Source organism: Mixophyes fleayi, chromosome 1, assembly GCF_038048845.1.
Source record: "Mixophyes fleayi isolate aMixFle1 chromosome 1, aMixFle1.hap1, whole genome shotgun sequence".
Taxonomy (NCBI): domain Eukaryota; kingdom Metazoa; phylum Chordata; class Amphibia; order Anura; family Limnodynastidae; genus Mixophyes; species Mixophyes fleayi.
Genome location: NC_134402.1, coordinates 305,007,160 through 305,031,939, shown reverse-complemented (window position 1 = coordinate 305,031,939; position 24,780 = coordinate 305,007,160). Strand labels below are relative to the sequence as shown.

The 24,780-nt window shown below is 38.8% G+C and overlaps 1 protein-coding gene across 1 annotated transcript in view; it reads left to right on the top strand.

The window, feature by feature from the left end:
• AUH (AU RNA binding methylglutaconyl-CoA hydratase) overlaps positions 1-24,780 on the top strand; it is a 188,776-nt gene that overhangs the window by 25,685 nt on the left and 138,311 nt on the right. The window contains exon 4 of the mRNA XM_075211142.1: positions 21,798-21,884. Coding sequence (XP_075067243.1) covers positions 21,798-21,884 — 87 coding nt within the window. The remainder of the gene's footprint in view (positions 1-21,797; positions 21,885-24,780) is intronic.

Sequence of the window (24,780 nt, the reverse complement as noted above, 5' to 3'; positions counted from 1 at the left end):
TAATTTAGATGAAAGATTTGATCAACAGGCCATATGTCAAAGTGAATATAATCCCCCCACCCATTTCTAAATAAAAAAAAACAAGCCGCTTTTTTTATCAACAATAACATCTATTGAAAATGTTGTGCAGTTAGGGTTACAGAAAGGAAATAAGGGAAAGGTGAAGGGTGGGTATACACACATACATATATCAGACTGAAATATCTAATATATAAATGCTTAGTGGCGTCTGTGTGTGTGTGAAAAAAAAACAAAAACAAGTTGCAGCGCCACCTGCTGGGCAGAGTTATACACTGACCTACTAAATTCTTAGTGTGTGTGGGAAAAAAAATTCAAAAAGGGCTGAAATTTGGTAGGGCTCAAACTCATTTTCGTTAGTAATTTTACCTCATGAACACACATGTGTAGAGGCATGCGTTAGTGTGTGTGTGTGTGTGTGTGTGTGTGTGGAAAAAACAATTTTCTCAGAAAGGGCTCATCCAATTGACCTGAAATTTGGTATACTGACATTATTTGACAAAAAAATTAGAATAGTGAAGTCAGTTAACTTCCATCATCCCCCCTTCCCCCCGTGGGAGGGGTAGTAAAGGCTAAATTTACGAGTTGAGGGGTCAAACTCATTTTCGTAAGGTAATTTTACCTCATGAACACACATTAAAAAGGGCGCTTGCGTCGGGAAGTAACGATCTTCCCCTGAGGAGGCCTGGGCTAGGCCCAAATGCATGACAAGAACCTTTTTAAGATCTTAAGTATCTTGATTTGACTAGAATGCATGAGTATCATGCACGGGTTAACTTGTGTATATATATATATATATATATATATATATATATATATATATATATATATAGCTAGTAACGGATTAACTGGATCCAATACTAATCTTAATTGGCACAGGCTTACCTGAGGCACGGAGTCTAACGAATTCCCGCAAGGCGGGGTGGGCTTCGTTGCCGGGTGTCGCAGGTTGCGGTCCTCTGGTTCGCCTCAAGATGTTGTTTAGTGGGAGGCGGAGCGAGTAGAAAGCGTAGTCAAAAAGCAGGGACTGGTATGCAACGAAGCAATGCAGTACAAAATCAGTGGGCAAGCTCAGCGTGAAGAATATTCAGGTTCGGTACACGGGCAGGCGGCAGAAGAAGAGGACTGAGGAGATGCAACGTCAGACAAGCCAGGTCGTGGCCACCAGAAATCAATAGAGAGGTCAGCAAGCCTGGTCTGTACACAGGGGCTGAAGAGTCAGAATAGTAACACAGGCAGGAGTAGGTACACAGGAGTTAGACAAGGGCTGGAAGCCCAGAGATCCACAGGGGAACCAGGAGCCAGGAAGCAGAAAGTTGGTCTGACACTCACCGAGTGTGTCAGAGTGAAGTTTTATATAGCTAGGAGAATTCAAATTCCCCGCTCCGATTCAGCGAGCTGCGCTGGAACAAGGGGAGGTAAGTCCGTAACATATATATATAGATGTGTGTGTGTGTTTGTGTTTATAATATAAATATATATATATATATATATATATATATATATATATATATAAAATATATATGTGAAGGTTATGTGGAGATGCAAACGCTCTGCTCTAAATTGCTACACAAAGATCTATAAGCCTGAACATTAAACAAAGCGTGATGCTGCGACATGTTCTGTTGCAGTTAAGAACTTTTATTTATTGGTCCAAGTCAATGAGATGTGAATATGAGATGTGGAAAATGTGGAATATTCTCAGAAATATTGCAGCATGCAATAAACTATTTCTGAATAAATTTCTAAGTGCACAGATATATTTGAAATTAAAAGAAAGGCATGACAGTATACTTCATCCTCTTCTATCACATGCCAAATCTTTTTTGAGGGTGTAGAAATACTGTAAGGTTTTTGTTTTATTAGCTTATTTAAACAAAAGAACATCACAAACACCGGATTTCTACTTGTAGCAATTTCTTATGGTTACAGTTGTCAAATTGATTGGCTATGAATGTAGTGGCTTCATCCAAGAATAATTTAGACATGTTGAATCCACTTGTTAGCTTGCAGACACCTGTTATTACCCATAAACTAATAAACCATGTGTTTGTTTAATCACTAGCATTACTGCAGTTCTAGTGTATCTGCTTGGCATATGTAAGGTAGGTGAGTTGCCAGATGGTAAGACAGGGAACAGCTGGGAACACTATGTGGAATAGGATTCCAAAATCTTCCAGGATACCATGACCCAATTCAGGAGCATTCCACTGAGTGTCACTTGCTGCAACAGAAATAGTTTATTAACGCTTGTGGAAAAGAGCATGTTATCTTATATATTATACTTGTCTTCGATGCGTGATTGCAATGTATTCTATTCTATTTTATACTTTGATAAAGTGTTGGTTGTATTTTAATCTGCATATACATAATAGGATTTTATTTATACAATTAGTGTGTGTGTTATTGATTCATTTATGCACTAAAGCAAAGTTGTACGGTCAACGGATCTCTTGTCATGGACATTCACTCTTTTGTTATGCTACCAACATTCAGTCACCATACACACATCACAATACCTCCAAATGCACATACATTGTACTGAAGCTGAGACCTTTCTGCAGGTTACACCTCCATTCCTTAACCACAGCACTGCCTACACACTGCTCATACCTTGTTCAGTCTTCCAACAGCCCTTTCCTCCCTGCTGTAAAGAAAAATAATACACTGTAAAGGGAAATAACATTGGGCAGAATATAAGTCATTGTGGGGACTAACAGAAAATTTTCTTCCTGCTCAGATCACCTCTCCCACTGCACATTCTACATCCTTAACCCTATGTATGTACTGCAGAACTGCTAGTAACACACCCTCAGCTCTCCCCTCCTGAAATACTTTATACAAGAGACACAAAACAAACTCCCTTCCTAACCATCACAAGCTGTAGCCTAATACTGCAGCATACTGACTAACCCATATCAATCGCTTCATAATAACTTGTGCACAGTGTTCTCCCCAGAAAATTTTACCAGCCGGGTGGCATTAAGAAGCAGCCGGGTGGGGGCAGTTGTAATAGTTTGCAATATTAATGAAAAATGTTGGAAGTTGTTGCTCACACCTGCTAGGACTGGTCAGACCGGTGGTCTAACTCACACTGCTGGCTGTAGTACTTGTTATAATAAAATAAACAATGGTTTATTCTATTTTAATAGGACTCTGTTGGGCTCCAAGAGCCAAGTAAAAACAGCCGTGTGGAGCACCTGGGAAAGATGCTGGGGAAAACACTGCTTGTGCATGCCATTTTTAGTGCGTGACCTAAGGATCTATCTAGCTCGGTGATGGACAACCTGATAAGCTTCAAGAGCTGCATGTGCAGTCCTCTAATCTTCAAAGCAGCTTTACATTAACATTAATCTCAAAATAAGTTAAAGCAATACATTTGATCAAAGAGACACCACATGCTCTTGGAATACACCCCACATGCCTCTCCAACCCCTCATATCCCTCACTATGCCCACTCACCCAAAACACCTCCATCTGCCCTTTAGAACCCTATTTACCTCAAAACACCCCTCATCCCTCCCACTTGCCCTAATCAGACTTCTCATGAGGGCCATGATGACGTGGCATTGCACAACAGGAGGAGGGGCCTTTATGACGCAAATCACTCCACTATGTCGCCTGCACTTGCCCCTTGGAGGTCAAAAAAGTTTGGCACAGCAGAGAAAAGGACAGACAAATAAAGAAGGAGCAACATCAATTAGGAATTACTTTTCAACGTCCCAGTAAACATTGTAAATAAAATTCCACATATGTATTATTTAATTGCAGTCAATAACTCAAAGCATTGTCTGATATGTCAGTGAAATGAGAATAATTGTGAGCTTTAGAAAGAATAATGGGTATTAATGCCTCAGGTGTTTCAATTTTTAAATTAGGTCTGGTCAATTCTAACTTCTGTGTCAACACTCCAAGTATAACAACACTGCTTAAATAGCATTAAACCCAGAGATGATCAGCTTTCACTTTTATTTAATAAACAAGAAAAATACCTATTGTCATTGTGTCAATAATCACCCCTGGAGATTATGGATGTTAAGCAAGAAAAAAAGATTGACTTATAGTAGAGTTTTATGAAGATGTTTTTCCCAGGTTTTTTCCACAGCAGAGTCAAATATAGTTTTATATGTTGGAATGTTTTTGCCTTTAAATATTTTTAATAGGACTCAAAGTAATTAGTAATTGCCCTTATGTTAAAGCCTGCTATGTAACTCACTAAGCTGAAATGACTGGTTAATTAGGCCAGATGCCCAACATTGCCATTATGTGACAAGGAATCTGATGTGGGGAAATTAGCATTCTTCATCTGTAAGATTCTCAAATTATTTCCTGATGAGTTTGTCAGTTAACCATATGACAACATAATTTGACAAGTAGATTTTTTTAAGTGTCATTTGATTCTGCCAGTTAAACTGAAATAGTTTTGAAATACAAATATATTTTTACATTTTGGTTGATAAGGGAGTTTCAGAATACAGTGATAAACATAGCTTCATGAAGGATGCCTAAATTATTTATATCATGGCAGCTGAGGTTATTGAAAGGAATTTTCTGACTTGCTGAAGTTCCTGCTAGGACCAGATGGAAATTATTGCAGAGATGTGTCTGACATTGCATTGGAGTTATATTTGTCTATTTAATAGATCTCAATAAATAGGCATTTAAATAAAATGTATCTATGACTTTCCATGTTGGTCGTGCTCTCCTTGTGAATATTGTAATAGAAGTGGACACACAACTACTTTGATATTCAACCCTTCCCTCCAAATAAAAGATTGCATTGAAGATGCTTTCTAAATTCCAGTGGCATATCTATAATAGGTGCATTGCACCTCGGCCCAGAAGTCAGGGGGGCCCGCACAAGTCCCTAGACTCATGGGCTAAACCTTATGACAACCTTCTGTGCCCTTGGCATTGTAGCTTTGTGTTGTGTCCAGGTTTAACTAAAATAAACAACAAGTTGTCCTTAAATGACAAACCAACATGATATGCTTAAATGGTCATTTAGCATGCCCCTGAATATTTTTAAATGCAAACTTAATTCAATCTAGGAATTTAATTAGTATCAAGAAATGGAAAAACAAGCAGAAAAAATATGTATTTTTAGGAAGTGCTCCATTATTACTTATACACCAATTGTGACATTTGTATTTCCATAATAATAATTGATGAAATGACTGCTTATCCCCCACTCCTGATTCTTATTGGCTAACAATGGTTTCTGACAAGAGTTGCCATTGTATCTCTGTAGCTCTGGTATTTACAGTGAAATTTAGTAGTAGTAGATAAGTTATTGCTTTAGCAGTCTCAGGGCTAGATTTACTAAGCTGCGGGTTTGGAAAAGTGGGGATGTTGCCTATAGCAACCAATCAGATTCTAGCTGTCATTTTCTAGAAGGTACTAAATAAATGAAAGCTAGAATCTGATTGGTTGCTATAGGCAACATCCCCACTTTTTCAAACCCGCAGCTTAGTAAATCTAGCCCTCAGTATTTCTTCGAGCACAATTATGTTATACTAGTTGTTTTACTGAATGTTCTAATGCTATGATGTATGACACATGTACTTTATTCTCTTCTAGTCATTCTTTGTTCTTACAGCTGGCTTGCTAAATTATGCCAACCTTACTGTTGAAAATAAAGACGTATATTCAGATACAGAATGATCATGGGACTTGGGCTTCTCCTGAAAAACTGCTGTTCCAGTTGCAGTGTAGTTTGCACTGCTTTCCTCAGACACTCTTAAGACATATTCGCAAGTGTTTCTCATGAAAATCCTGATCTTCTCCAGGCAACTGCCCCCTAAAATTGACTTTTCATATATGTGTATATATATATATATATATTTATATAAATTTTGGGAGGTGCCATTATGCATGATTCATTGAGCTTGTTATCATTTTAAGGCAGGCACAGACTGGCATAACATACAGCTTTTGTTTGTTAATCACATCAGAGCATGTAAAGGAAGTATATATGTAAGTATGCACAAACGACTCCTGACAGCAAATCTATTATATCATGTTGCAAGCAATTGCAGAGAGACCTAAAGCTACACATATTTTGTATCTGATTTCTGTTTAGTTTAATGTATTACATTATTATGTAAATGAGACGCATGAGCCTAAATAATGTTATATGAGTCTGAGGTTTTCCCAGTTCGCCCTCTCTAAAAGCAAACTGCAAACCATTAGCTATATTTATAAATACAATATGAAATAAAATCTTGAAAGAATATAAGTTTATTGCAATAATAAACTTGGGTGGTTTAAAATTTTGAAATTGATACAGGTGCATGAAAGTTTTTGCTGTCCATAGTTCTTAAATAATGCATAGCCACCCTTAGGGATGTAAGCTAACTTGGAAAATATGCCTGAATGTATCCTCCTACAATTTAGAAATGTAAAGTAGTCCTAAGTTTTGCCTTGTGTGTAAAGTAGTCCTAATGTGTAACATCTATCGGCTCTACAGCCTCTATGTTCTTCTCTGTTGCTGGGAACTGGTTATAGATTTCAGTGTATCACTAAAGAAGTGAGGTTTTGTAGATGCATTGGTATTGCATTGTACCATCATCAAAGTTTTACTCCTGCCCTACTGTTCAGGCTGAGTCACTGATTTGCAATAAGATGTTTGTGAGTTCATTGTTGTTGTCATAAATTCATGCATTTACCAATGATTCCTGCCCTGAACTTTTTCCTTAAGTCTCTGTTAGGATATCTAAGACAAAATCTGTGAGGTGTTGTAGTACCTCAGTCCTGTGTGTTCCGATTTGCTCCAAGTCTTTCATGTCCTCTGTTGAAGTCAGCTAATATACTTGTAAGCCTTATTTTTTTCTTATTACATATCAGTTCTAGCTTCTGACACTGGCCTTCAGCCTGCTATTGTTATCAAATTTTTGCACACCACTATGACCCGATTATCCTCTTTCACATCATCTAAAGTGAGCTAGCACAACCATCTTAATGATTCATCTGTGTCTTGGATATGTGATACAATTGGTAATTCGATGCTGCCTTCTATAGAACTGAATGCTCCACCTCTTCATGCGTCTCTCGAGAGATCGCTGTCCAAGCAGTTGATCAGCATTTACCAAAATGCATGTGTACAATCCCATTATGAGCTATTTGAATTGTATGAATTAGTATATTCCTCGTATTTTTATATTTTTAAACATTTCTTTATTTTCAAATGATTTGTTTTACGAGATTTGATTTTTTTTTTCTGTCCTGACACCATACTGTCATGTCAACTTTTCTTCAACACTTGTGGGGCAGCTAGTGTCTGTTCGTTCTTCCCAGTCTCCCAATACTCAAGTTTCGTTGTTCGTGAAACGGTGATTGGCCGACTTCAAACTAAGGGAGCTAGCTGTATTACCTTTCCCCTACTGGCCTCCCACCCCATAATTCAGGTACCTCATAAATATTTAGTGAAAAGAGAACTAGTCCTACTTGATATAATCTCTGAGGCATATAAGAGCACACCCAGCACTCAGTTTGGTCTAAAACCTTACCCACCCAAGAATGATAATCATTTACAAGGATGCCCGCTCAAGTCCGAATTATTACTGGACTGGCATTGCTGGATGCACCTCTCTTCAAGTATGGGGTCAAAGTACTTACGGACACAATACTCCTCAGGCAATAGCCCCTCACACTGTCTGCGAGCTCCAAGGTTAACACATTTTCCTTTTACCCCTGAATTAAATAGAGTAATTGTCTGCACCGATTGTGCTAACAACTTCTCCTTCATCTCCAACTCCTCAATATCACCACCTGAACCAGCCTCTGTCAACTGTTCAAAAATTGAAAGAATTGACTGTCTTGAAAAGAGAATGAGATGAGAGAAACACTGGACAGGGAAAAACAGGAAAAACTGCTGCTCCATGCTCGATAACAGTCTTTGCAAAGTCCTTGGCTCAGGTGTTGTTAACTGCGATATTGGGTCTCCCGGAACAGATTCACGAGTGTAATTGGAATCTTCTCCGGGTGTTGACTCCTTTGCAGTGGATGGAATGGGTCCAAGTGTCTCTCTGCTACTCCTTGGGATGTGATGCTGGTCATCAACACTTGGTACCTGTCTGTCAAACAACTTGAACGTAGGAAATCACAGTCCATAACATACTCTCCCAGTCCATTTTCATAACAGTTAGTATAACGTATCAGGAGACAGTGTTTTGAACGTCCTTTATTGCTGTCTCACTATTTGTTTTTCTTTACAAGATCTTGAGCAGTCTCTCCATTATAAACTCAGGGAAAATCAGAAGTATTTTCAAAAGGTAACAGGTTTAAGAGGTGGCTCAGGAGTGATTCTGATAGTGGGGAGGATTAGTGGCCAAAGCAACTGGTCACTCCAATCTAGTTTCAGTCATCATTCTATTCAATTTGTTCTAGCTAGTACCGTTTATTTTATTTTATTACCATTTATGGCTGATCAAAAGTATGTAACTTACTATCACTGCTCATCCATTATACCATTATCTAAAAGCTTTTACTAGTAAGAATGAATACCACTATCACCTTCTATATAACTCTAGGGCTACCATATCTACTAACAAAAATCTTGAATATGACACAGCAATATCGGAAACATTTCAATAAACCTTTACCCAGATATGTTTATTATTTATATCAGTACACCAGTACATACTTGAGAATCCTGCAAGGTGGCAATTGGATGAAGTTGATTTGTTTTACCTGGAGAAAGTCCGTCTGTAGGAGGGGTATGGGATGGCTCCATTGGTATTGTCTTCCTGACATTTTCTCTCAATCAAGTAAGGCAGGACATTGCCGTCCTACTAGCTTGAGAAGAAACGTCTGATGCATACCATTATGCTCTTACCAGCTTGCACATACCTTCTTTACCCAGCTGAGTCAGACCATGTGCTGCTTCAGCTAGGCCTGGAAGATACACTCTGGGAGCCACAGGTCTACCTTGTCCATCTCTGCAGGGTCCAGAGAACTCCTGATCACATCCCTTCACCTCCCAGAACGCTTTTTTCTTCAGAAAACACAAATCTCATATATTAGCTAATTCATGTGTGTTTACAATTTAACCCCCCCCCCCCCAAAAAAAAAAAAAACATGAAAAAAAAAACCCATTCATTTGTCGGTTGTCATGTTTAAACCTGCTGCCCACTTGACAGCTATGTCTGCCCTGTCACGTGTGTAAGCTTTAACCTAAATAACAACTACTTCAGTTGGTAACTGTGTCACTGTCACAAGTCCTTCATGTAATGTGAGTGTTCTACTCATGTACTGTTTTTTCATAAAAGTTACACAGTCGCCTCAATGTCGCCCCCTATCCTAGGAAAATACTGAAAACCAATGTATATCAATTGATTTACCCACTACCAACTCACATACCATTCTCAATCCCTCAAGTTCAGCTACCTGGCTAAGTGAGGAGGGCAAAGTGGTCAATTTTTATAGCACCTTCGTCAATTATAACAATATCCAGTACATGTCTGCCTGACTATGAAAAATCTAAAACATGGAAATTTTACATTTTCTAAAGGGTTTCACTTATGTCAGGTTTTTTGGCAAAAATCTTAATCAAATGTTCCACATAGTCATGCTTATCTGTATGTCTGCCTAATTCACCTTCAACTAGTCTCCTTCCTTCCACCCTTTGTGCATCTAAAGGTACACTTTGTTCAGGAGACATAAGTAGTTTAGGCATAACTTAGGAGGGCAGATACCACATGCAATCTATAAAACAAATCATATTTCCACACCAAAACTACTGTTTAAAATCAGCAGCTTCTATAAACATAAAAACAAAACCTTTAGCTACCTTCATGACTATGTCAGTGTAGTGTGTGTACCCCTAATTCTGTACGTTGTCAAAAATGTCTTCGTTCCGTTTGTGAGACAATAACTCTAGTATTGGACCTTTGGTACAGTGTCTATATATTTTGTATCTCTTTATAAGAAAAGAATGAGATACTGACAGAAATGTAAAGAACGGGAAATAAGACTGCAAAGAGGAAGACTAATACTGAAGTGACTTGCAGAACAATAGAAAATCAGAAAAACAGAGAAGGAGATTTACAGCAAAATGACAGCTGGATTGGGCACTATGGGGAAATGGCTCTACTATTTCACTAATCCCCTTAGCTATTAACTAATCTATGACCCCTCCGCCATTCCTATTAAGTTTAACAGGGAGTTACATCACCCATCCAATCCAGTGTGGTCTATCGTTAGCTCGTATGGAACATGGTTTCTATGCTCACAATAACTAAAACATTGCAATGGACTTGTGGCTATAATAGAGAAGTGCAAAATTAACCCTTTGTGACGCATACTCTGTATCTCCCCTCGTGTGTCTTTCTGGAATTCATAAAACAACATTAGAAGCAGAGTATATACACACTTCATTTTAAATAATAAATCTCAACCAAATAAGTTATCATAGGCCACTGCAGTTAGAAGAAAGAGTTTTGCAATGATCCATTGTTAACTTGTCTTTTAAGGGAAATCTTTGTACTTCTGCAATCCCCATAATTACTAAATATTTTTATTTGGCTGTCCTTATCTACAACAGAGAAGAACAGTATGAAGTTAGTATCAAATAGCAAAGAAAAACAAACATTTTCATTTCTTTACTTTCAATCCTTATCATCCACCAGCGACAGGAAAATAAACACAAGACAACAAAAAAAAAAAAAACAAACAAACAAAAAAACTCAGTCTTCTTTCATTCTTTGGTGACCATTGTTTCTATGCAGGAAAGTTATCTAGCAACTGTTATCTACAATCCTTCTATTGTTCTAAGGCTATATAGCCTCATTGCAGTCAGGGTTAATTAACTAAGACCATTTGTCTTGACACAATGGATCTCTCTCCTACTGGATAGCACATACATGTGATTTTTCCTTCTAGGATTTCTGAATGTAAGCCATTTTATGGATACCACAAATTTCTTTTATACACTTCTTTTCCATGGCTGCACTTTATGAATGGAATAAAACAAAAGTTTTTTCAGACTGTTTTTTGTTTTCTCTTAATTCAGTCACACACACCATACACAAACACAAAAGAAAATATGCATTTATGTTACTCCTCTTTAAACCTGAACAGTTACACTTAACACAGATTAACAGTTAACTTACCTGTTTATAGAATTACAGGTATGAATTGACCCCTGGCTATTAATTTCTCCACTACTCTCACCCATTTCAGCCGCTGCCTCTGCTGATGGGACCGCTCCTTTTCCTTGTCTGTGTGGTACTTCTTGCACGTTAATAGCATGGGCAATGGCTGAAATAACAGTGGGTTCACCATTTTCTTCAGAAACATTACCTTTAAAATTGCTTAACATTGGATATACATTGTTTGTTTTATTTTTATCATTTTTTTGTATCGGCTATACTTTTCCCCCCAACAGCATATGATGGCGGGGACGCGCTTGCACTTGCTTCACAGCGCTTACTTCCGTGCTACCCTGCCATGTGTTCCCTTCCTGTTGCCACAGTTTTTAACAGTCAATGTTTAATTCTTAGTTTTCACAAATATTTTTATCACTAACCTTACTCAGTACCTCTTGATAAATTTTGCAAACCATGGGAAAGGGTATCACACATTCATCGGTCGTCTTGACCCACTGATCACAGTATACCCTTGTATACTTACCTTTACTGTATGCCAATACATACATAACTTCACTGTATACTTGACTTTACTGTATACTTAACCTTACTGTATACTTAACTTTACTGTTTACTTACCTTACAATCTCTACTCACAAGCAGACCCTATCGGGCCTACTTATTGACCATCTTGTCTAGCACCCATGTGGAAAGGGAATTTTCCAGCACACAACTCCTGCTAAATACTTTTATTGGCCGTGAACAAATTACACAAGCTGCGTCCACCCACTTCTTCTCAACTGTGTACAACTGAACAACACCTGCGATTGTCGGCGTACCCAGCGACGTCCCTAACACAGAAACTGGGAGAACAAAGGTATCAACTTTGCAATACCCTGGTTTTCCAGCACACCTGCTGAGTACTTTTACAACTGGTACCACTAAGTATTTACTAATACTAGCCTTGCAAGCGTATTTCCTCCGGCCACTTCCAAGTCACACTCACGGTTGCACACTAAACCATGCACCGCTTAGAGATACTAGCTATCAATAAACTTTGCCATTACTATTGGGATTGCCACGAAAACCCCTCGTTTTCGTTTCACAGTATATCACATATACTCCGGCGTCTCTTTATATCATGTATTTTTCAACAGAACACCACAAAGGTCTCTTTATCCTGTATTTTTCAACAGAACCTTTGTCCCTCAGGTTATCTTTATATCCTTTCTATTTTAGCAGTAACCTGGATCCTCAAATTTATCCTCACACAATTCACATATATATACACCTTTGTTTTAATTGCACAGAAAAATACTTTCCTAAATGATTGTAATAACTTTTCAGAGGTTTTAACAATAAATTTCACTGTAAAATACAATAGGACTATCTACCAAAATAACTGATTAAACATGTGGCAGCAATACAGGAAATGCATACTCTAGGTAAAACAAATCACATTAAATCGCACAATGACCACAAAAAGAAACAATTTTTCTTAATTGTCTCTAGGTTCTAATCAGCGCTCCTTGGATTACACAAAACGGACATTCGGTTTCACAACACAGAATGATAAACAGGACTTGAACACATTGCGTTCTTAGCTGTATATGACACGTCCTCCACCCTATGTTGAGGAACCAAAATCTGTAGGTTTGCGAACCCTCCGGTAGCGTAATCTCACCGCTGAAGAGCCCCCAAATTATTAAAGTCATTTCATCGCTTACTAATAAACATTGTCCGGTGCGATTTGTGTGGTTCCAACGCACAAGCAGATTTAATAGCAAAAAGCAGCAGGATGCAATGAATAACAATTCAGTAAAATAAGTACAGCCGATTACATACGCAGGCGCCCTGGATCCTGCATACAGTCATTCAATCCTGAAGTCTGTGGTCAAAAAGACTGTCTGTTGGTCCCAGAGCTCCTACTTATATACAGTTGGTGTTACATTGAAAACAGTAGAGATGATTTGGCATGTTTTCATTGGTTCAGGCTTCAGGTCAGTCTGGTATAATGCAGGACATAGGTCAGTTTAAATGATGCCCTCCAAGGGTGGGGGTCAGTTCTCCAACAGATGCATACTAATCTTCCCGCCGAAAAGCTGGTTCAAACTGGTCCATTTGCATTATACACACAATAACATTCTGATCATTTATTCCCTATAATCCATAACTCACATACACAAGGTGCGACCTCTTAGCTGATGGAAACGGAGGTCTGAGGATAAGTAGGGGATTAGAATGATACCAAACATGATATGTTTCCTGTATCCTGGACCGTAGATCTCAATAGAGTGCTTTTAACATTATTATATTTAACTATAAATCCTACTAAATCTGACTGTAAATGACTGTGTGTTGGACCTATTCTAAGGTGAACTATTTACAAGAGAATGTGTAAGTGTGTGCATTATTTATCCGTGCGATTGCGTTATAACACGTGGCGTACTAATCACAATCGCACAGTAAATCGACATTATCAATTTGATTTACTTCATCCAGTTATTTGACTTCGACACAGACTTAGTGCCTTACGATTGGCTGGTGCTAAATCTGGTGTCATTGTGACTATTTCCCCTCTGGGCTCACAATGACATGCTCACACAAGGCAGGTCAAGGGGTACCCCGCATAAAGAGACTAAGAGCCAGGGTGCTTCGAAGGGGGCAGTGACATGTGTCCAATCAGCGGTAGCACTGTATGAATTAGTCACTGACTGCAAGAGCTCTCCCGCGATGCTGTCCTTTAACGGACAAACAGCCCGTCACCTAGTGACCCAACTACTGTGCCTAACCTCCAAAATATCTGCTCTAAAAATAGTAAATTCCACGCCTCAGTAATGTGCACACCGTCAGGTCTATAAAGCTGAACTTATCAGTTGTAATTAAAGGGTGAGCGATGACTATTCCACCCAAAGTCTGGACAGTCTTACCCGCCAGCCTGTTAACTTTATACGGCAGGGTCTTCATAATAGAGGGAGATATAGGGTCCCTCCACACAAGTTTACAGATCACATTAGACTAGCAAATGCACACCGACGGCTAGTAAGCCTTTATGGTGCGCAAATCCTTCTTGATTGCGATCAACAGATTCAATGATTTCCCCTTCCCTAAATCATTTTCTCCTCGGTGCAATACCAATATGTCCGGGCTAATGTCAAGAATAGCCAAACAATTAACAATAGACAAGACATAAATAAGCAAAACAGATTTAACATAAAGGGATTAATTTCAGAGTATAACTTACACAGAAGTGGTATATTCTGCGCCAAGGGAAATTGGCTTGAAGATGGACAGCTTACCAATGATGATTGTTTTCCCAAAAGACTGACAATTTCTTGTAACTGGTCTCCGCTTTTTAAAGACACTTCCACACCTGTCCCCACCTTCAGGAGTTGTGGGTCTGTGACACTGTTTACATTCACCATTTGCATGTTGCCTGATTTACTACCCAGTTCTACAATGTGACCTAACTTTCCTGTGGAGTGTCACACAGACTCAATTTTATTTATTAATAGCTCCACTATAAAATGACCAATTTATTGATACCAAACAGGCCTAGGTCCAGCGTATTAGTTGAGTTTATACTCATTTCCTCAACTTTTCTGTGTGACAGAATGCTTTATTTGACATATGGGCTGTACTTCATCTTGCTATTGAGGAATATGTGGTTGATCACTACTTTTATTGATTTAATTTGCAATTTGGAAACTGAATTATATTTGTCTACATACAATGCAGCAAGCCCTCATCCTTGTGTAAGGCCACAAACTGCTCCTTAGAGTCTCTTTCTGTGTCACAAAAACTCTCCTATGTCATTACGGAGGCTAAGTCGTCACTGCCCGTTACATTCATACTTTATTGAAACACTGTATTATGTGCAGCACGAGGCAACATGTGTCATTTATTCTGCCTTGTGTTACAGGAGGTAGCACCTCCGTGGGGCCTTTGAAGCTGCTTAGCTTTCCGTGAAAGTGGTGCTGTTATCTTTCAACTTAGTTGTGGGCAGGGCCACCAGGTAAACACACACCAGACCCTCTGGATTCACATTTTACACCTTAACAAACAGCTCAATTTATCAATGTTTTCATTTGATATATATTTACACTGCAGTTATGATTAGGCTTTATTCCCCACAATTATGTTATGGGTTATTCCTTATAAGTGTAATTCTTCTAGGTTCACTACATATACCATGATGCACCTGCTTCCCTTTTAGCAAAGAAATGAGTGATTCCCACTTGAGTCCTCTCTGACCCAACTACCGTATGTCTACAGGGTGAGGAAACTCGGGACCGCTTACTCCTAGACAGTGTCTGAACACCCAGATGTATGAGTGACCTACAATCCTGATTTTTAATGTTCGAACAGACTAACCTTAAACCAAGCAAAATGTACTTAATGAGAAAAAACATGATAGCACACCGGGGAGTTATCGGCCAATTGCTCCACTCAATCCCGCGGGAGACTCCTGTATGCCCATGAAAATCTGCCTTGCCCCATTGAAACTGTAGTACTGAAAAGGGAAACATGTTATAACCCGACAACATGCACTCCTGTAATCTTCGGAGGCCTAGGGACTGAGTAACCCTGCACACAACAGCGGCAGTGCACGCAAGAGGAAGGGTGGGGTGGGTGGTAAATGAACTGATAAAAAGACGAGACTAACAGGTATAAGCAGGGGGGGGTGATAAGTGGCCCCCTTTGTCCGGGTGCCTATAACCATGTGGATACAGGCTGAAAGGGGACAGGGAAGGTAGGGTGCAAGGATTGATTTGGGACTTAGGGTCTAAACTGCCGCACCCACATGTCGTCCACAGAGGTTAATATATTGTTAGTGGGTACATAGCTTGAGGGGAGGAGAGGGTGGTGCCAAAACACACAAGTAGACCATGTTGGACAGTAAACTGCCCCCCACCCCCAGGTTTTGGGAGAGAAATGGGGGATACGGGGAGGCATCCAAGGGGGCGGATGCACGGGGGAAAGAGAAAACGGGGGGAGGGGGTGGTGAGGGATCGAAAATAATACAAGGATTTTGGTTTATTTGAATGTGTCTTTTTTCAATTTGCACATGTGTTATATTGTATACCCACTTACACACATATACCTGTGTTTGCATATATGGTACACATGCACCCACACACATGATGTACATATTGTGTGTGATTTATTTATTATTTTTTTTTATTGTATTTATTCATTTCTTGATCTCTTAATTGCTTAGTTATATGTTGTACATGCCGGGCAAGGGGGGGCAGAGCGGAAACTGACCAAACAAAAAAACAGTTGTGCAGACGGTGCACTAAAAGATAAGTGATGCCAGGGGATGAGTGTCCTTAATCCGCCACTCATTATAGACCTGTTTCCGCACCCGAGAACTAAGCAGCCTGTCTGCTTGCTCTGGGGTAATGTCTGGAGAAACTGTCCACCGTGCAAAAAAGAGGCGGTGCATGCTATGGCCGGTGCTCCTGACTTGTGAGTCAAAGAAGGGTGCTCCTATAGTAGTTCTCCGAACTTACATCCACTGCAGGGAGAGGAGGGGGAGGAGCATTGTGGCTGACAGAGGACACGGCCGGCTCCAATTACCTGGAGGGAGGGTGGACATGCTGGAAATATGTAGTGAAAAGAACAGGAGGGAGAAAAACGATAAAATGGAACAATAGTGAGAGAAAAATGGGAGAGAATGACATGAGCGAGGGGGCGGTGGGTGTGAAATTAGGGGGCAAAGAAAACGGGGGGGGGGGGGAGTGAAAGAAAAAGAGAGAATAAAGAAATGCAGGATAGATATGACAATGCACTTCAAAATGAGCCCAGATACAGCTACTCAGCCTGATGCACATCTGTTCCCACTGGATTTCTGCAACAGAAGAGATCCAGCATGCTTTGCAGAAGGAATATATGGACAAGAACTGGCAACTCCTACAGGCATTTTATTGGTTGAAGAGATTCACAACTTGACTCCTGAACCATGCACATGAGTTTAAGGTCATTTGGCTTTATATGCCTTACTCTTCATACTATCATATGTGTGTATTGATAAAACTAGCCTTGTGCTTTCTCTTTTTCTAAGAAGTTTAATACAGTTCTAAGTAAATCTGCAGTGTCTTCCAACAACAGTCCTGGCAGACACTGCATTCCATAGTTTCAGTGCTCTAACTAAAGAATCATTTTCACATTTGATAAGTTAATCTAACTTCTTCGATCCACTGGTGCGTCCTTGTGTACTTTGCTTAGATCTGATACTGAACAGGTTGCATATAATTTTTGTATGATTGTATTTATAGAATATATATATATATATATATATATATATATATATATATCACCCCTAATCAAAAGTTTTCACTCTTGCAGTTGCCACCATCTTGATTTGGTAAGCGACACATGCACCTGTATAAAAGGGTGCAATAGCGCAAATATAGAAACAACATTTTGCTCTGTAGTCCCGCATTATTGCAGCTTTGTAAATTACTTTTTTACACTATTTAAGTACAAGGTAAAATTCTGTTGGCTCTAGATTCTGTAGACTGTCATTGTTGCCTTGTTGCTGCCCAGTCTCTTGGGTTATCTAGGTCCCCTTGTAAGGACAGGATGTCAAATTTAGTACTTTTTTTCTTTTTAACTATTTATTTTGAGAAATAGCAATCATGTACAGATAAGATTCAACAAATAATACATTTGCAGGAATAGAAACAAAAACAGAGAACAGTACATATCATGGGTGACTGTCAATGAAGCTGAAAATATTTGAGTAGCAAATGTCCAAAAAAGCCAGAGGCTGTCAATAAACAGACAGGCAAATATATAATTGTTATCCAGAATACACAAGAAGCTGTAACATTTTATAACAATATAATTAGGGAGGGTGAAGGGGAGTAAGAGGGGGGGGGGGGGGGGGGGTAACTGGTCGCCACCGAGAATAAAGGAAAAAGAAAGCACACTTCCCTTTATCCACACAATTCCTTATCCTCATCTTGTCCTTCTTCAGAAGAGAAACAAATAATTAAAGACCAGAAATAGATAAATAAAAGAGTGGCAATAAAGATATCAAAGGGGTTTATTACTTAGATTCTCTGAGGAGGGAGACCGCGTCAAGAGACAGGCCACCTATGAGTACAGGGAGTTCTGTTCAGGAGGAAGGAGATGCTACAAGAGGTATGGAGTTATAAGTAAAGCCAAGGAGCCCATATCTGGTGAAATGTATCATCCTTATCATGCAGATGGTATGTAATCTGTTCCATCCGGGCAATAAAGCAGACATAGGATCGCAGGGCCGCCATAGTGGGAGGCTCAGCTTGTTTCCAGGACTTAGCTACTAGGCATCGCGCAGCTGCAAGGACATTGGAAGCCAATTTCGCAGACTGTCTATCATCATCAATCAGAGGGTAGCAGAGAAGAAAAGACCATGGGTCTTTCCGGACAGGGCATGGAAGGAGGGAGGAGAGGAGGGCTCTAACTCGATCCCAAAAGGAGGATATTTTAGGGCAGGACCACCAAATATGACAAAAGGAGCCCATCTGGCCACAACCACGCCGCATAATGGAGAACTAGAGGGGAACATTTTAGTGAGTTTGTCAGGTGTGTAGTACCACCTATAGTATACTTTATATGCGTTCTCCTTTACCGAAGTGGAAATAGAGCTAGTGGCGACTTGGTCCCTTATGAGCTCCCAATAATCCTCCTCTGGGGGGGGCTCAGATCCCTCTCCCACTCCCTCTCATGCCTACCTAACATAATCATGTTGGTTAGGGTAGAAAGCAGACACCGATGAGCTTCTGATAAGTGCAGCTGGTCTACAATATTGATGCATGTTCTAATATAATGGTACTAAAAGTACCTACCTGATTTTATGTGTTGCCTTTTGAATGTGCCTTTTCCCTCTCATTGGCACTCAGTGCAGGGAGTAAAGAGTGCAGAGAGAACAACATAAGGATGGAAATGTACTACATTTTAAAAGCATATTTTAATAAATCACAATTATGCTTTATTGCTTTTTGATGTCAAACTACTGTAAAGAGAAAAATTAAAATACTTGTAAGCAGTCAGTATATTTTTATACTTTTTTAAAATCGTAATATATACATTTACCACTAATTTTTTCTCCCCTGGCTAATTGAAACTTCAGGCTTTAGATTTGTCTGAGTGGCTCCCTATATACTTTGTCACTCTGGATGTTGTGTATTTCACCTTGCAGTAAAATGTTTGAAATATTTTAAATTTGGTCCCTTAAAATGTCTGCAGATTTCAGCTGAAATTGAGAGCACGTGCACACTGACGGTAGTGTGCTGGCTAAATGCACGTAGACACTACTAGAATTTAGCTGCAAGAACTGTTTGTATTGAATGGCAGCATGTGTAGAGTGAAGCAAGCATTTCATTCCCTTTGTTTATTTAATGAGACCTAGCTAGATTTTGCTTTGTGTCTAAGCTCCACATTCCCGTTTTTCAGCAGCGATTATGTTAATTTTTCTTCATGTTGAAAGTGCTGAAAGCAAAAATGTAAAGATGCGTCAGTGTTCTGTGATCATAGTATATTCACATAAATAAGATTTAATCTAGGAATTACGGCTTGTTCTTCAAAAAGGGAAAGTAAGCTAAGGAGCCTGTGCCTGACTGCCATGGTTATCATCTGGAAACATTCCAAGTTCTTTGTGTTTTCCTCCTTCTCTGTTATTCTAAGTACATTTTTTTTTGTGAGAAAGCTGAAATGAATAGAGTTACAAATAGCATTTTGCTCAGTTCATTTTTTAGCGAAATTGGATCTCCTTCGTATAAATACACACTTTAGTAGCTGCTTACCTATAAAGTATTTGTTTATCTTTCAGTGACACTCACTAAAAAGAGGATCTATGTTTCTTCAAGCATTGTTGGGCAAAAGTAATAGACATAAATAAACCAACAAAAACAGCAATTTCAGCTGCCAGAAACATTATTAAGAAATGTAAGCTGAAGTCAAGATAATGTCTAAAGGACCACGAACACATCAGAGATAACTGCCTGAAAGCTAGATCTGCAAAATAGGGTCTACAGATCATTGTAAATGATGTTCTGATAAGTGCAGCTGGTCTACAGTAGTAACGTTATGATCTGAATGAAGAGGACGGAAACTTTTCTATGGATTCTTCTAGGGCTCCCATATGTCCCAGTTTTCCCAGGACGACCCCTTTTGCATCACCTACATTTATTTTACTGATAGTACTTCTTTTCCCTTAATCTAAACTCCAGGTGAACCCAAATTAAAAGGACATGGGGAACTAGGGCTCTAGCATTATTATTTTTTATTTTGAGAGCATGGGGTGGATATGATGGTCTTGGCTACCTTCAGGTCACATGAATGTCCAGGTTTTTCATTTCAAAATGATGGGAGCCATAACTCACCAGAAAGTCATTGTTTTGCATACTTCAGACTAAAGCATTGATAAGCCCGAGATTGTTTTGGAACAAAGTGCTTTGGCCGAATGGTACAAATCAAAACAACACAATCGGAGAAACAGTAAAGCATTTAAAGAAAAACACTTGGATCTGTCATGCTTTGGCTTCGTGCTACAGGAAATAATGTACAGGTGGAAAAATAATGGAGTCAAATATCAATAAATCCCAATAGCTAATGTGTGACTGTCAGAGGAGAAATGAAGACTAAAAAGATATATTTTTAGCAAAATTATCCATGAAGTAGTTGCAGAAAAAGTGAAAGTGAAGGAAAAGTTGCAGGAAAGGTGAACATTACGGAATACTGTCAGAGTATCCAGATTTGAATGTTTATTGACAATCTGTGGGAAAATCTAAAACATTCAGTGTAAGCAAGGAGACCTAAAAATGCTTCTGAGCTTAAACATTTCTGCAAAGAAGGACAGCTGATAGAAAGACTATTAGCTGGCCAAGGAAAAATATGGACTCCGCTACAAAGCAGGTGTTAAAAAGCAATAACTGAGACCCTGAACACATTTTTTTTCACACTGCCATTTGAAGACATTTATGGGCCCAGGGTATTAGTAGATCTTCATAACCGTCTGCAAAACATAAGGGATTGCTGGTATCCATATGCTAAAAAAATGTATTAAAACAGCATTACCAATTACATTTTCACTTTCTTGTTGCTTACTCTAAGTGGAACCCCAGTAGTATAATATAACATCAGATACAGATCGCAAACTCTGTGTTTGCAGCTTTGTTTTTTCCCACAATGCCACACACCCCTCTGCTTTGAGACAAATGGTGGAGCCCAGGTAAGAATTGCTGCATGGAGCAGTCCCAGGCTTCCGTTGAGAGGATTGGTGGGTAGTGGGATTATTTAACACTACCCAGGAATGCAGCTTTATGTGCAATGTAACAAAAAATAAACTTGTGTTCTTCTTTAAGTCTTGGATGAAGGCTTGTGCTAATTTAAGTTTGGGGTTACACTCTTAATGTGGCATAAGAAAAGACTTTCTATCATACTAGAGCACAAATGTAATACAAATGTGCATTCTTAAAATACAAGTTAAATACATTCTGTTACAGTAAAGTAGTTTGCCTTTCTAGTCTCCTGGCACTGCTTAACTTTGTGCAAATTTCTATCTGTCACACATTTGCTAATGTAGCCCCTCTTTCCAAGAAATTTCGACTAACTTTGGTATTAAAAGGCTAGTGAATTTTTTTATTACCTCTTTTTTTGGTGTGAGACTGCACGTTAATATTTTATGTGTCTTCTTTATAGGAGCAGATCTAAAGGAAAGGGTCAAAATGCACCCAAGTGAAGTGGGACCATTTGTATCAAAAGCTAGAGCCCTGATGAATGAATTTGGTAAGTACATTTCGAGTTGCTGTGTATCTAATTCATGTTTATGTGGAACATAATAAATGTAGTGTTCTTATAAGTTAATGGCATTGCATGGTTTGTTCTGTAGTTAGAATCAAAGAGCCTGAGGCATTAAGGAAAGTAAGGCAAAAAAGCAGTATATGTTCTTCAGGTTAAACCATGTAAGGGGTGCAAATTAGTTTATTATTTTGCATATAAGTTAAATACTGGCTGTTTTTTTATGTAGCACACAAATACTGGATAGCTTTATTTTTATACTGAAATTTAAAGTTGATCTAGTGCATGTCCTCCCCCAACTATAAATCTGTCCCCACATTTTAAATTTACCTCCCCCTCCAATGCAATATGGTTTGCCCAGGTGCAAAGTTACTTCTTTTTTATGCTTTGCTCTTTTTAATGACTCAGCCCCAAAATGTTTATATATCAGTAAGGCAAACTACTACTTTCATAACTCGTACAGCTCTGGTTTTCCACATTTCTAGATTTATCGATGGATACATTTGCTAGAATCATTGACATAATCAGCCCACTGAACCAGTGGCAAAAGAATAATTCTAGAATAGTCTAATGGTGTCTATCAATGAGATAGTTAAAGAAGGAAAGGACCTCGGCATTCTCACCTGCTAGCAACAAGTGATTCTACAACACATGGTTGGTCCTCCAACATGCCAGGCTATATTTCCTTGTAGCACACATAAAATATGTATGTGTATATAATGCAATTACAGACCAAGAATATTGAAAGGTCTTATGTAATACTGACAAATAATTAAGTGTAAGTATAAGTAGAAAACCTTCAAAATATATTACAGTCCTAAACTATCCCTTGATCTTACAGTAAATCAGAACAGGTAATAAACAATACAGTCAATGCAAATGTCCCTGTTCTACTACTTAAACAATTATTTAGCATTTTACTTTATTCCTCTATTTATAAAACACAAACATATTCTCCATTGCTGCAGTGGGGGAATACAGCATACAGACATTGAAGATAATACAAGAACATACATGGAGAGAAAAGATGATATGTTGTGATAAATATAAAAAAGTGCAGTGGATAGTATAGGCTATATCCCACACCTCTTCTAGCAACACATTATTACAAGTGTCTTTTGCCATGTTAATGATAGTGGGCATGGTGTACAATACATCAGTGGCCACTATGTACACCTACCCTTCCCATGTCAGTGGTAAGTGGTTGCATTGTACGTATAGTCATTGGTACCCACCTATCTTCAAAAAATAGAACCAAGACTTGTTTTGTATGTACAGCTCAGTTGAAGAATGGACACTCCGAAAGATTGAAATATGTTTTAATTGCACATGTTATTAGCATCAGGAATGCAGCATGAGTGGAACAAGAACAGTGATTTTCACGCACACAATAAATTCCAATTACGCCAACAAAAATCAAGAATTTAGAAGAAAGTAGAAGATACGGCGCCTTCTGGTGTAGTAAATAGAGTAATACAAATTATTACCGCAAGAGAGCTATGTAAGAAACCCTCAACTGAGAGACTTCAGTAATAAAGGAAACCAAATATTTTTCAGGTAAACCAGAGATACTGTGTTGAGTAAAAATGACACAACCTCCACCTAGTGTGTGTGTAAGCATACCAGATATATGAGAATTATCCGCTTAACTGTAGTAACAAATCATACGAGGCATCCAGTCAGGTCTGGAATGATGGTAGGTGGTCCTCGAATATCAGGTACAAGCCGAAGGAAAACACAAAAACACCATATAGTGTAGTAATTATCAACAATATGGTTATTACATGCTGAAGTGCTACATGCTGAACATAGGGGGCAGCAGCTGGCATAGAGATACAAGTAACAATGTACAGTGCTTTGCTGCCAGTTTGTACATTATTTTATAAGATTTGCCATGATCTGTAAGGGAGACAGAGTGCCAGCCAGTGTTTGTAACACACTTTAAAGATAGGTTTGATGGTAACCACTTCAGTTTAACTTCTGCCTTTTGGAATCACCTATATTAAGACCATACTTGTATTCTAAAGCATGGTTCATGTAGACAGTGTGATTGATTGTGCCTTCATGTTCAAATGATAGGAGAAACATATTGCTGCTTTTCAGTTGCAACTACACAGTACTAGTTATGTCTATAAAATAAATGTTTCTTAAGTCAAATATAATCTTGGACTTGTTAGTTCATAGTGGACTTTACTTTAACTGCAACAATAAGCAAAACAATTACAGAGGGCAACAGGCAGCAAAAACTAAACCTTAATGTGGGCATTTGATTTCATCATGCTGGTTAGTAAATTTGCTCTTAGGTATGGCTTCCTGCCACATATTTGTACAGCTTTTATTCCCTGTACTCGTTTGATGTTGACAAGATGCTGAAGGTATTTATAACTCATAAGAAAACAAACCACAATTGTGGTTCAGGCAATGATGAAAGGAAATAAACTCCTTTTCCTTTTCACTTGGTTGAAGTGTAACTTGTAGCTCACTTTTATTCAGCAAGAAGCATAGCTGGTAACCTTCCATATAAGATTTCTCCAAGATTTTTCACAATATAAAGCCTTTGGTTTCCAAATCAGAATTTTGTATCCAAATACAATTTTTGGCTTGATTGACGCATACTTGGCAACTTTTGTATTCCTCCCTCCAGTGACAAGAGCAGGGGGATGCGGCGAGGCACTGAATCGTACCATCCACTTCACTATTAAGTGGCCTGGGTATGGGTAAAATACCTGCTCTCCTCGGGGTTCGGGAGAGATACCCGAAATTCTTTATTCTCCCTGATATTGTGGGAGTGTAGGCAGGTATGGTGTGAAAACCATTTAGCCTCCAAGACTGCATTCTTTGTAAAAATATATTTATACTAACAGCTTAAAGTCTATAAAATCTT